The 11,197-nt window shown below is 55.2% G+C and overlaps 1 protein-coding gene across 10 annotated transcripts in view; it reads right to left on the bottom strand.

The window, feature by feature from the left end:
- Window positions 1-285: 285 nt before the first annotated feature.
- The window catches only part of PFKFB3 (6-phosphofructo-2-kinase/fructose-2,6-biphosphatase 3), an 80,749-nt gene continuing 69,837 nt past the window's right edge, over window positions 286-11,197 (bottom strand). For 3 of the 10 annotated variants that reach the window (XM_021670605.2, XM_021670603.2, XM_021670604.2), the window contains exons 12-16: window positions 10,915-10,977; window positions 10,722-10,786; window positions 8,614-8,787; window positions 7,114-7,136; window positions 286-2,907 (exon numbers count right to left, since the gene is read on the bottom strand). In XM_021670605.2, coding sequence (XP_021526280.1) covers window positions 2,901-2,907; window positions 7,114-7,136; window positions 8,614-8,787; window positions 10,722-10,786; window positions 10,915-10,977 — 332 coding nt within the window. In that variant the 3' untranslated portion in view covers window positions 286-2,900. Of the gene's footprint in view, window positions 2,908-4,365; window positions 4,418-7,113; window positions 7,137-8,613; window positions 8,788-10,721; window positions 10,787-10,914; window positions 10,978-11,197 lie in introns of all 10 variants that reach the window. The other 7 variants (XM_012443416.3, XM_012443412.3, XM_012443414.3 and 4 more) reach the window with 3 other exon arrangements.

Below are 11,197 nucleotides of genomic sequence, written 5' to 3'. Positions count from 1 at the left end.
ACGCAGGAGGCGGAGGTTGCAGTAAGCCAAGATCACACCACTGCACTCCAGCCTGGGTGACAGCAAGACTCCATCTAAATAAATAAATAACATGAAGTCTATCAATTAAAAACAAAATTGAGACAGCTTATTCTCCCCAAATGCAGGCATTAGACACTGTACTTGAACATCCTGTTTAAAGGAAGATAATGAAGTGGTGAGTTGGCGGCTCCGTGGTGCATCTGCCGTAAACATCAATTAAATACTTCTTTTCCCCATGAAAAGATCAGAGGTTCACTTCGTCCATGTATTTCAATCAGGTATTTTATTGGTCTGGCAACTGCAAAATATACAAATTTCTGAAAGGCATCTCTTGTTTGAAAGCTAGCACAGCTTTACATCCCAGATCATTAATTCAGACAAAGACACAGAGCACAGAGAAGTCGTAAGTCACACATAGGAGGCTCCCAAACCAATTAACTAAACCCAATCTACACAGCTTTCTATTTTTTAGGCTCCCTTATACATATTAAATAAATAAATAGCACATCTGCTATCAAAATAATAAAAAAATAAATTTCAAGTATTACAAACGAAAATATCATTGGTGTGGTTCCAAACAGTTCTTCTTTGCTCCCAAAATGAAGAGCTTTGCCCGCGGTCTCAGGACAGAATAAGGAGAGAGGGAAATATTGGGACAGAATAAGGAGAGGGGGAAATATTGGTCCCAGTTATTTTCTTTGTGGGGTGGGGAGTTGGTAAGAATCAGTAGATGCCAAAAGTCCGTGACTGTAGCTCACACCCACCCCCACCCAATGTCCCCTCCAAAGGCAGGTCACTGGTTGTTCTGCTCTCTTCAGTGTATCCCCTCCCTGCTCAGATTCACGTTCCCCCTCTCCCTATCTACGCCCTTCCCAAACTAAAGTCCTGTTAGGCCAAGGCTTCTGTATTTAGGTATTGATTTTAGGTAGTCAGAGGGGAGATGGGAACACAGCTTTATCAAGCCCCTATCTGTATCAAACTTCAGAGTCGATGTTCAAAGAATGATGCCAGCGAGGGGAACACGAGAAACCACTCTCAAGAGCAAAGCAACAGGCCCTTCATGTCAAACCGAAAAATACAACCGAGTTACGCACACTCATGTACCCATGCACGCCCACCCTCACCTCCAGTCTCATGAGACTCAACATCCAGGGAGAGAGAAAACTGTGTGAGGGTCTAGAGTTGCACGGGAATGCAGACAGAGACATCCTCTCCAGCAGAAGCCGGCCAAAGGGAGTGTGATGGGCGAGGGGGACTCAAATGGTTCGGCGTGAAAATCCCCCACTTGACTGTATGATATCAAGCCCAGCCTCGGTTCCTACTCAATTTCAACCAGAAAAAACACGCATTCGTTAAAAGTTCTCCTTGAAAAACAGACAGCAACGGCTCTTCTCTCCACACCCGGTCTCGGGGGTCTAAATCCCCCGCCCTCACCCAGAACCTTGCCCTTGAGCTGGGAGGAGGATCTCAGGGCCCACGGCAGAAGGCAGCAAAGAAAAGTGACCTTTGGCACCAGCTTTGAGACGTCCTGAAAAGGGTCATTTGGACACACTCTGCTGCTGAGTTTCCAAACGGTTTCATCTGGTCACAAGACACCCCCCACCTCCTACCCCAGGGTTTGCAGCAACGCGGAGAAAGCAACAGGCTGAGACGACAGGTCCCATGCTTTCCGTCACCACACAGATGTCACAGATGCCGTGAAGGCATGACCAGGACAAAGTCCACTCTTCTGACTTCCCTAAGGCCCCGACACAGCGCCAGGCACACAGCAGACACTCTGAGACAGTGTGCAGGCAGGTCTTGAAGCAAGTGACCAAGACTGAGGCCTTGCTTGGGCCACTGTCCCCACCTGGGAAGCAGGGACAGTCATGCAGGCCCTGGGGAAGGATGCCAGGTGTTCCGCTCTGTGTCATCCGGCTCCCCACCTTCAGAGGCTCCAAGCTCCCCACAGGGCTAAACACCCCAACATCTATGTTCCTGAAAAGAAGGTGTGACTCTCAGGTCACACTTCTGCCATCAAAAAAGTGCAAAAGCCAGCAGCTCCAGGAGAGTGCTTCTCTGTTCCCTCCAAGTTCAGGTAAGAGGAGAGAGGGTCCCTGCAGCTTCCTGGGAGCGGGAGGCCCAGTTCTCGTATTTCAGCAAAATACTTCCTTCTCTCCATGCAGCCAGCCTGCCCTTGGACATCTTTGGAGGGAGAACGCAGGCCTGGAAGTGTGTGGATCTGTGGGAGACCAGGGTGTGGACCACCCAGCCAACTTGCATCTCAGCTCAGGGACTTCTTGGAGATGAGGCCTCAACCCAACACCTGTCCAAGTCCGTTCCCATGAGGCGTCTTCCAGGACAAGATGCACCAAACAGCCATGTGGAAGTTTTTAAACATCTCCTGACCTTCAGCAACTAGGAGCTTGCCTCCTTTAATTTTAGGATTCTGCCACCAATGTGGTCTTCCCAGCTCCGAACGCGCCAAGAGATTGTAGAAACAAAATAAAACAAGGTGACACAGTGTCCCCAGCAGCCTCTTGTCAGGACCCCAACGTTCATCACCCTCCCCAGGCCTCTGAAGGTCTCTGAAGCTGGACACTCCTAGGAAACCCAGAGAGCGGAGGTGGGGGCCCCACGGCTCAAGGCAAAGCGCCAGGGACCTGCGTGGCTTTCTGGTGTCCAGCGGCCGAGGTGACACAGAGGGTGCTATGCATGGTTCTCTTCGGCCAAGGCTCCCCCTCTGTTCCACCCCACCCTCTCCGGAAGAAGTCCTCGGGATGCATTTCACCTCGGGCGGAGGGCAGGGCACAAGCTAAGCTGCAGAAATGGAAATGGAATGGAACCAACACGTCCGCTTCAGTGTTTCCTGGAGGAGTCTGCGCTGCTCCGGGAGCCTTTCATGTTCTATTTTCAGGAGAAAAGAGAGGTGGGGAGGGAGTTAGGATTTGTGGTGGCTGGCTTCTAAAGCAGAAGACGATGAACCATGCAACAGAGAATTCTTCCTCCCTCTACCCCAGACAAAGAACACGATCCAAGAAAGGGGATGCCAACCCCACATGTGGAAGAGAGCCCAGGAGGGCCCCAGAACATGCCGGAAGATAACCCCAGAGTCTCAGAGAAGGGGCTGGGCGCCAGGCCAGGAGCCTGCCTGGAGGTGGCCGTGTGTGGCTCCGGGAGGACCGTGAGCTTCGCGGTGCTGAGCGCCGGTGGCCACAGGAGCCTCGTGCTCACGACCCCGTAGAAATCCCACCTGGGGAGCCTCACTGGCCATAGCCAGGCAGAGGATGAGCCCAGGGCCTCCAAGGACACACAGGCCCCCTCCTCCCTACTCGGCTCAAAACAGAGCCGCACTCCCAGTTCCTGCCTCCAGATTCTGGGAACACGGCTTGACAGGCAGAACACAGGTGACACATGGAGTGGCCGGATGCAGTGGGGAGGCCCAGGCGGGGAGCCAGGCAGAGGGGGCTGTCGCTAGAGCCCTGCCCCTCTTCTGATCACAGTGGCCCTGGCAGGAAGCCCCACCCCTAAGGCCCTGGCCAGTACCAACCCCCCTGAAAACATGCTCTGAAATCAGCGAGGAGCACGACTGACCGCCACTGCACAGCAGGGCCCCCTTCCCTGACCACCTTCAGCTACACCCCAGAAAACAAGAAAACACAATGTCTACAAGCATTCTGTCCAATCCCAAGTGTCTGCACCAAGACTGCTCTAAAGAGGGTGGGAGAGAGCTCAGGCACACAGGGCCACCACCCAACACAGAACTGGGAGGAAAGTCACACGGCTGGGCAGCATCAGAGCCATCGCCCAGTCCTGGGCCAGACTCAGGACCAGACCCAGGCGACAGGTGCCCACCAGGAGGTGATAGGTGCCTGCCAGGGGGTGATGGGTGCCCACTGGGGGATAATGGGTGCCTGCCGGGAAGAGGTGACAGGTGCCCACCGAGAGGGGAAAGTTCTCTCCAGAGCACCCTGGGTCCTCATATCTAGGGAGAGCCCCAGCCAGGCTGCAGGATCAGAGAGCAGGGCTGACATTTCCCTCCACATCTGCTGGCTCCAACCTGCCCTCAACATTACCAGCCCATGGCTTCCGGCACCCACAGATGACGGCAATGCAACAATGACAGTGGAGAGCCTGCAGGACTGGGTGACATCCACATCCTTCACCCAGGGGCCCTGGCTCAGGACACGTGGGGGGTGGGAGACAGACTAGAAAGGACCTCACGACAATGGTGCTGCACTGAACACCCTCGGCATGGAGACAGATGAGCCCCGCACTGCATGATGGCCAGTCTGCACACAGACCCAGATGCCGTGACACAGAGCGGGGCGGGACGGGATGGAGGGACATGCACCAGGCATTTACCTTCCACGCTTAGTAAGGAGAAAACTTTGAGAAAATGTGACAGACAGTTCGTCTTTCAAGTAGAGTGGGGAAGAGGAAGAAACAGGTTGGAAAAGGAAGAAAAAAAATCTTTAGTAGGGTTTTCTAGCGTGCATTGGAAGCTTAAAAACTGAAGGCTGCATTACAAATGCCAGGTGATCTCTCCATCCCAAGCAGCCGGCACAGCCCCCAGGAAGGCACTGCAGAATGCGGGGTCGGGGCGGCCGTTCGTGCGCATTTACTGGGAAACCCAATTTACAGGGGTCAAGACTCCAGGCCAATGGCCTTGAGACCCCGGTGGTTTCCCTTTCCCAAGTCTGTGTTCCTGCTGCCCCAGAGGAGAAACCCCTCAGGCTACAGGAGAGCACCCAAATGCTGATCCAATGCCAGCGAGCCCAGAAGTCTCCACAGGCCCAGGGCACCAAGTTCCTCCCTGATAAGCACAGCAGCCATCATCCACCATGTACTTCCTAGGGGTCAGCTATTTTGCTGCGTGCTGTATCTATATTCTCACTATAAACACCTTACAAAGTTGGTATCTCCATACTACAGATGAGGAAGCTGAGGTCCCAGAATTGCTTTAACTTGCCCAGAGTGCCAAAGACAAAGGCTGGCAGGAGTGGAACCAAGATCCAGACCTGGTTCAGTCTGACCTTAATCATAAATTCTGGCCACAGAGCCCAGGGGACTCCTAGAATCAGATGTGGCTACGATGCTAGATGTAGGGTCACGCGCCCAGGATGGACAGGACGATAGGACTCCAGAGTGAAATTCCCACCCGAGTCTGGTGCAGTGGGTTCACAGACGTATTTCTGCTGAACGGCAGGGATTCTAGCAAAGGCACTATTATGTTAGTCTTGGAGATGGGTCAGATCAACTTTAGAGGGGTGGGGGCTATCCTCGGACGGCTCCTCCCAGTAGAAAGATTCCTTTCCTGACAACATCAGGCCATGGGTCTAATGCCTGGGCTGTGGACCAGCACCCAGTCCATGGCCCATCCGGAGGCGGGCCACATAGCTGGAGTGGGCGGCGGGCACACCAGCATTACTGCCTGACTCGCAGGAGCACACACAAACCCTACTGTGAACTGCGCACACGAGGGGTCTAGGCTGTGTGCTCCTTCTGAGAAGCTAATGCCAGATGATCTGAGACAGAGAACAGTTTCATCCCCAAACCATCCCCCCGACCCTGCCATGGTGGGGAAAATTCTCTTCCACGAAGCAGGAAGAGAATTTGGTCCCTGGTGCCAAAAAGGTCGGGGACTGCTGGTCTAAAGGAGCAGGACACGCACAGATGTAAAACCTTCAGGCTCCAAATCCAAAGACAAGTTTCACACAGGAGAAGCCCTGATCCTAAAGTGCTGCACACCAGCTCCGGGCTTGCCCAAGAAGCTGGAAGTTAGGGCAGGCCCACCTTAGGTAGGCAAAGCCTGGCCATGGGAAGCAGCTGCAAGGGGGTGGCTGTGGAGGGACATGAGGGTCCAACAGCTTTCCGTCATACCTTGTGGGCTTCAGGGCAGGGGCGTTGGGGCAGTGGCAGGGAACGGGCATCCAGCCTGCTCCCAGAAGCTGCAGATAGGAGGCAGCCAGCTTTCCAAAGCAAGGGCCCTTTGTGCCCCGGCTCTGTGGCTCATCTGGACCGCACGGGGCAGTTGCCCAGCGCCTCATCCATTAAATGGGGGACTGACTGCCCTGCCAATCTCCCAGGGTGGTCTTAAGGAACATGGACATGGGGACACTGGCACATCCTCTGGCCCTTCACCCCTTTGCCACCAAAATCTGAGTGCCATGCTGAACCCCTTCCGTTTCCAAAACCCAGCCATGCTTGCCAGCATCCCAGGCTGCACACCTCACACCTTTCCAGTTTCTGCAGAAATCAGTTCAGGAGCAAAGAGGTATGTTTTTGGGGGGAAGGGGGTGATCTTCATGGTGGCTGTCATTAATGTTCTGCAGCAGGAAGGAAGGTCTCTGCTCCCGGGGGAGGATCCCAGAGAGATGGGCACGCAGCCCCAGCTATCCAGGGACAGCAGGAGCTGGGGCTGAACCTGAAACTCTGCAGAGAGCTCTGGGAGGGGCAGGGGCGATCACAAGGGCTGGAGACAGAAGCCGCACCCAGCCCTGGGCGTGACTATGACACGTAGCAGGCTCCAACCCCGGACAAACCCAGGATCTCCAAAAAGGGTTCTCCACCCAGAGCTCTCTCGGGGGGGGGGGGGGGGCGCGAGGAAGATCCTCATGGGGAGGGAGAGGCTGCGGAGCTCGGGCCCCACCGCGCTCCCACCGCTCCCCATAGGTTTGTTTTACAGATTAGGCTCTGAGTAAGTTTTCCTTTCAAAACGAAGGACACGCCTAGGGCAGGAGGGAGCCTTAAGGCAATGGCAGCAGGCACAGACGCAGCTCGCCGCCAAGATCTGACTCTGAGAGGGAATGTGGATTTATGCCAAGCCCTAAACCACGGCCGTCACAAACCACGACCTGGAGCCCTGAGGGGGTCACGCGGCCGTGTCAGAACACACTGAACAGTAGTGGGGCCACCATGACCTCCTGCACCCTTTTCTAAAAGAATTCCTGAATCTCTCCTCCCTGCTCCCATGTCCATCTCCTCCTTCCCCCATGGAAGACCTCAGACCACAAAACGCTCTCATCCTCAATATTTTAACAGGAAGGAGGCCAAATGAGCAAGCAGGAAGAAAGCGGCGCAAGCAGCAGCAATGATCAGAGAGATACTTACAGACAGGCTTGCCCTAGCAAAGGCTGCGGAGGAGAAGCAGAGAGACAGTCAGTCGGCAGGCAGGGCACAGTCTGCTGGGGCCGAGCCCTGCAAAACCCCATGCCGGCCCAGCCGGCCGCTTCAGACATCCCAAAGAACCTGGCCACCCTGAAGGACTGTCCTCCCAACGCCAGAGCAGCTCCGAAGCGGATTGGCAGGTGCAGCCCCTGTCACTGTGCCCTCTCAGGATGTCACCTTCCTACCCCAGCCTGGTCCCCCCAAGCATCAAAGCAGTGGCCTCTGACCTTCCAAATACAAGCCCACATTTCCATCATGTGACGGATGCCACAGGGACACCATTTCAGTTCTGTTTGCTTTTCATAACAACCCTCAGATCTGAGACCTGCAAGGGAGTGTTTATGAGCCTCTCCCGGCCCTGCCCCCATCATTTGCAAAGCTAAGGAGACTGAGGGCCTGGGAGGTGAAGGAATCTGGGCGATTAAATTGCTGCCCTCGCTCCCGTTCATTTGGAGCTACCACCAACGCCAGGCCTCCAGGCTTCCGTAAGTCACGGCCGCCTCACCGTGTCCACGGGTCCCCTCCACGTGCCCAACACTGGGCTGGGCACAGGGCATGAATCCCCTCATCTGATCTGCCTTTTGCACTGCCATTATTTCCCCATCGTCTGGATGAAAACACTGAGGCCTGAAGAGGTTAAGTGACCTGTAGAGGCTGCGGCACCCCCCAGGTCACATTCCAGACACCACCAGGTCTAAGGAAGTCTCAGGGAAGGCGGGAAGATGGGGCAGGCAGAAGAGGATGCTCAGAGCCGGCACAGGCATCCGGCCGGAAGCTGCACTGGGCTAATTGGCAGGGCCAGGCCTGGAGGGCGGGGTGGGGCAGACCCGTGGGTAGTGCCTCAATTTGAACCTGAAATTTCTACATCTCGCATATTTGCAAGGGTTCCCGGCTGTAAAGGAAAAGACCAGTTTTCTGAAAACAAATCTTAATGTCTAATAACCAAAATCTTCCAGGCTGTGACCGTCAAAACCCACGAAATAAGTTAAATCAGGCTGGGTTTTGTTTTGGATTTTACTACCTGCTGGGATAACTGTTATTTATGTGAGAAAGTGGCCACTTTCTTTGTTTTAGAAATAACCATTCATGCACATGAATGGGTCTCGGACACCTCTCTCCCTTCTGCACTGCCTGCTTCTGCCCTCAAAGACTCCAGCCTCAGGAGGGGAACGCAGTCACCGCTGTCACCAGCAAGGAAAGACCCCAGGGTCTCAGCTTCTGAGGGCGCTTCCCATGTTCTCCCGCAAAACACGAACGTGTGCACACAGCCCCACAACACACATGCACACACACACACCTACAACATACACATGCACACCCACATGCACCCACGCACGCATTTCTGCAGACACACACACACACACACAATCGCGGATCTGCGGCATCACACCCGGCACGTATCGCCCCCCACCCCGGGCAGGAAGGAAAGGGGAGTGCACTGACTTGTCCAGGCAGCTGCGTGGGCACCTCCGGGGGCAGGCAGCTGGGCAGGGCGGCCGAGGTGGAGGCCACATGCTCCTCAAAGCTGTTGATGCGAGGCTTTTTGGTGGGCTCGGGGCTGGCTAGCGGGGTGACACTATTGCGTCTCATGAGCGGGTTAGGTCCCTTCTTTGCATCCTAAGCAAGACAAAGACAAAAGAGAGAAAGGCGACAGTTACAAAGAAGGGGAAGAAAATTAGCCTCCACAAAGTTTCTCTGCTCCTGGATTTTAGGGAGGCAAAAAGACTGAGGGGAGTGGCCAGGACCACAGGCTTCGGTGACTCCCAGGCAGCAAGAGCAGGGGTAACTCCCTCCCACGCCCCTTCCCCGATGGTTCCGAAAGATTCCCCACATAGACAAATGGGGCTTGCAAAGCAAGGAGGGAAAGAAGGACAATCGCAGCGCAGCGGAGCATGAGATCGGGGAAAAGAGCTTTGCTGCCCGCCTCTTCGAGAGCTAAGGAGGAGCATCTGGAAGGAAGAGGCTGGGCCTGAGGCTCACAGGATAGGTGGGGGACGCCACCTGCGCTGACTGCCTTTGCTGCTGCCTGAGGCAGGATCTGCAGAGCTGTCTGTACTACACACAGGGCACCCTGGCTTAGGACAGGACATGGAAGCTGCAAAACCAGCCTGGAGACCAAAGGGGCAGAAAATGTGTAGCAGGGGCAGGTTCTGCCAGCCAGGACCAGACCAGCCCTCCCACGAGAGTGACAGCATGATGGGGTGTGGGCCTCCAGCCTCAGAACAAGGCTCTGTCTCTGTCGTGGGCCTGCCCCTATTCCCTGCACGGAAGAGCTCCAGGACTGGCTCAGGCCCAATCTCAGCCAGGGCAGCAGCTCCCTGACCAGGGCTGTCATCATATGGCTAAAGGCAGGGCAGTATCCAGTGACCCACATTCCGAAGGGGCGGGGGTGACAGGGACCAAGGCGGCCAAGGGACCCCATCCTCTCTCAGTTCTGCCCACCAGCCAGGTAACTGCCAGCAACTGGGGCAGACAACTCATCCCTGTGTGCCAAAATCTGACAGCCAAGCTTCCTGGGACTAAGACAGTCACCTGTTTCGGGATCGCCATGACAGAAAGTCACGCTCGGTGTAAGAGAAAGGTCTGACTAGTACTAGCAAAGTGTTGTACCTTCGGTAGCCTGTACACATGAATTCAAACTCACTTTCCCAACACACGCCCACCTGGGCAGAGGCCCACTCTACTCAGTCAGAGGCAGCCTGACCCACCTCCAAATGTCAGGCCTCCCCAACACAGACAGCAGCTGCGCAGCCAGGCCTCGGGGCCTCCTGAAACACCTCCCCACTGCCAGCCCCCAGGCCTCTGCACTCCACGCCACCCTTTTCAACACCACTGTGTCTTTGGCGGTTCTGTACCCAATCGCATGCATGTGACGGGCTGGCCTGCTGATCCTGTTTGAAACAGTAACTCTGGAAACCGAAAGCGCCGTTTTAGCTGCCAGAAAGGAAAGGCAGCAAGAACCATGCTCTAGTGATGTTCAAGAGAAGAGGCTGAGCCCAACCGCTCACACCTCTATCCCAGCACTTCGAGAAACTGAGGCAGGAGGATCACTTGAGCCCAGGGGTTCAAGACCAGCCTGGGCAACATAGTGAGACCCCATCTCTAAAAAAATGAAAATTAGCTGGGCGTGGTGGTGCGCACCTGTAGTCTCAGCTACGCAGGAGGCTGAGGTGGAAGGATCGCTTGAGCCCAGGAGGTGGAGGCTACAGTGAGCCGTGACTGCACCACCGCACACCACCCTGGGGGGCAGAGTGAGACCCTGTCTCAAAAAAAAGAGAGAAAGAACATATTTTCCTCACTAATATTCATATCTGGAGCTCAGCAGAAAGGGGAGGAAGAGGACACAGAAAGAAAGAAAAGAGAGAAGGCCCCAGAAGCTGCAGAGCAGAAAAGTGAGAACACAGAAGTGCTGAGAAAGGCGGCCAGCAGGCCCATGGCGACATCTGGGTCAGCACCTGCAGGCGAGCGGCCCTGGGGCCTCCTGAGCACCCATCACCCACCAGGGCTATTGTGTGATGATGGCCAGGACAAGGCTTGGGGCCTCCACTCACCTCTGACCTCTCCCGGTGGGTGCTGACGGACTCCACATTCAGGTAGATGGATTCCACACGGCAGCCTGGAGGGCGTGGGATGGGGGCAGAGGAAGCTGCTGTTAAAGGGACAGCCCTGCTCACAGCCCACAGCCACGAGGAGCCGCCGGAGCCACCTTCAGGGGGATAGGGCTTGGCAGGGGTTGCTACTCACCATAAGCGACAGGAGTCAGTTTCAGGACGGTGTGAAGGGGGCATTTCAGGTAGGGCATCTCCTCTGAAATAAATGAAGTTGTACACCCACAATTAGCAACGAGAGATAGCCGGGCGTGGTGGCTCACGCCTGTAATCCCAGCACTTTAGGAGGCTGAGGCGGGTAGATCACCTGAGGTCAGGAGTTCAAGACTAGCCTGACCAACATGACAAAACCCCACCTCTACTAAAAATACAAAATTAGCCAGGGTGTGGTGGTGCATGCCTGTAATCCCAGCTAATCG

This window comes from Aotus nancymaae, unplaced genomic scaffold, assembly GCF_030222135.1.
Source record: "Aotus nancymaae isolate 86718 unplaced genomic scaffold, 86718_ANA_hifiasm-v0.15.2.pri h1tg000083l, whole genome shotgun sequence".
NCBI classification, from domain to species: domain Eukaryota; kingdom Metazoa; phylum Chordata; class Mammalia; order Primates; family Aotidae; genus Aotus; species Aotus nancymaae.
The sequence above is the reverse complement of the archived record's forward strand: the minus strand, read 5'-3'. Positions and strand labels throughout refer to the sequence as shown.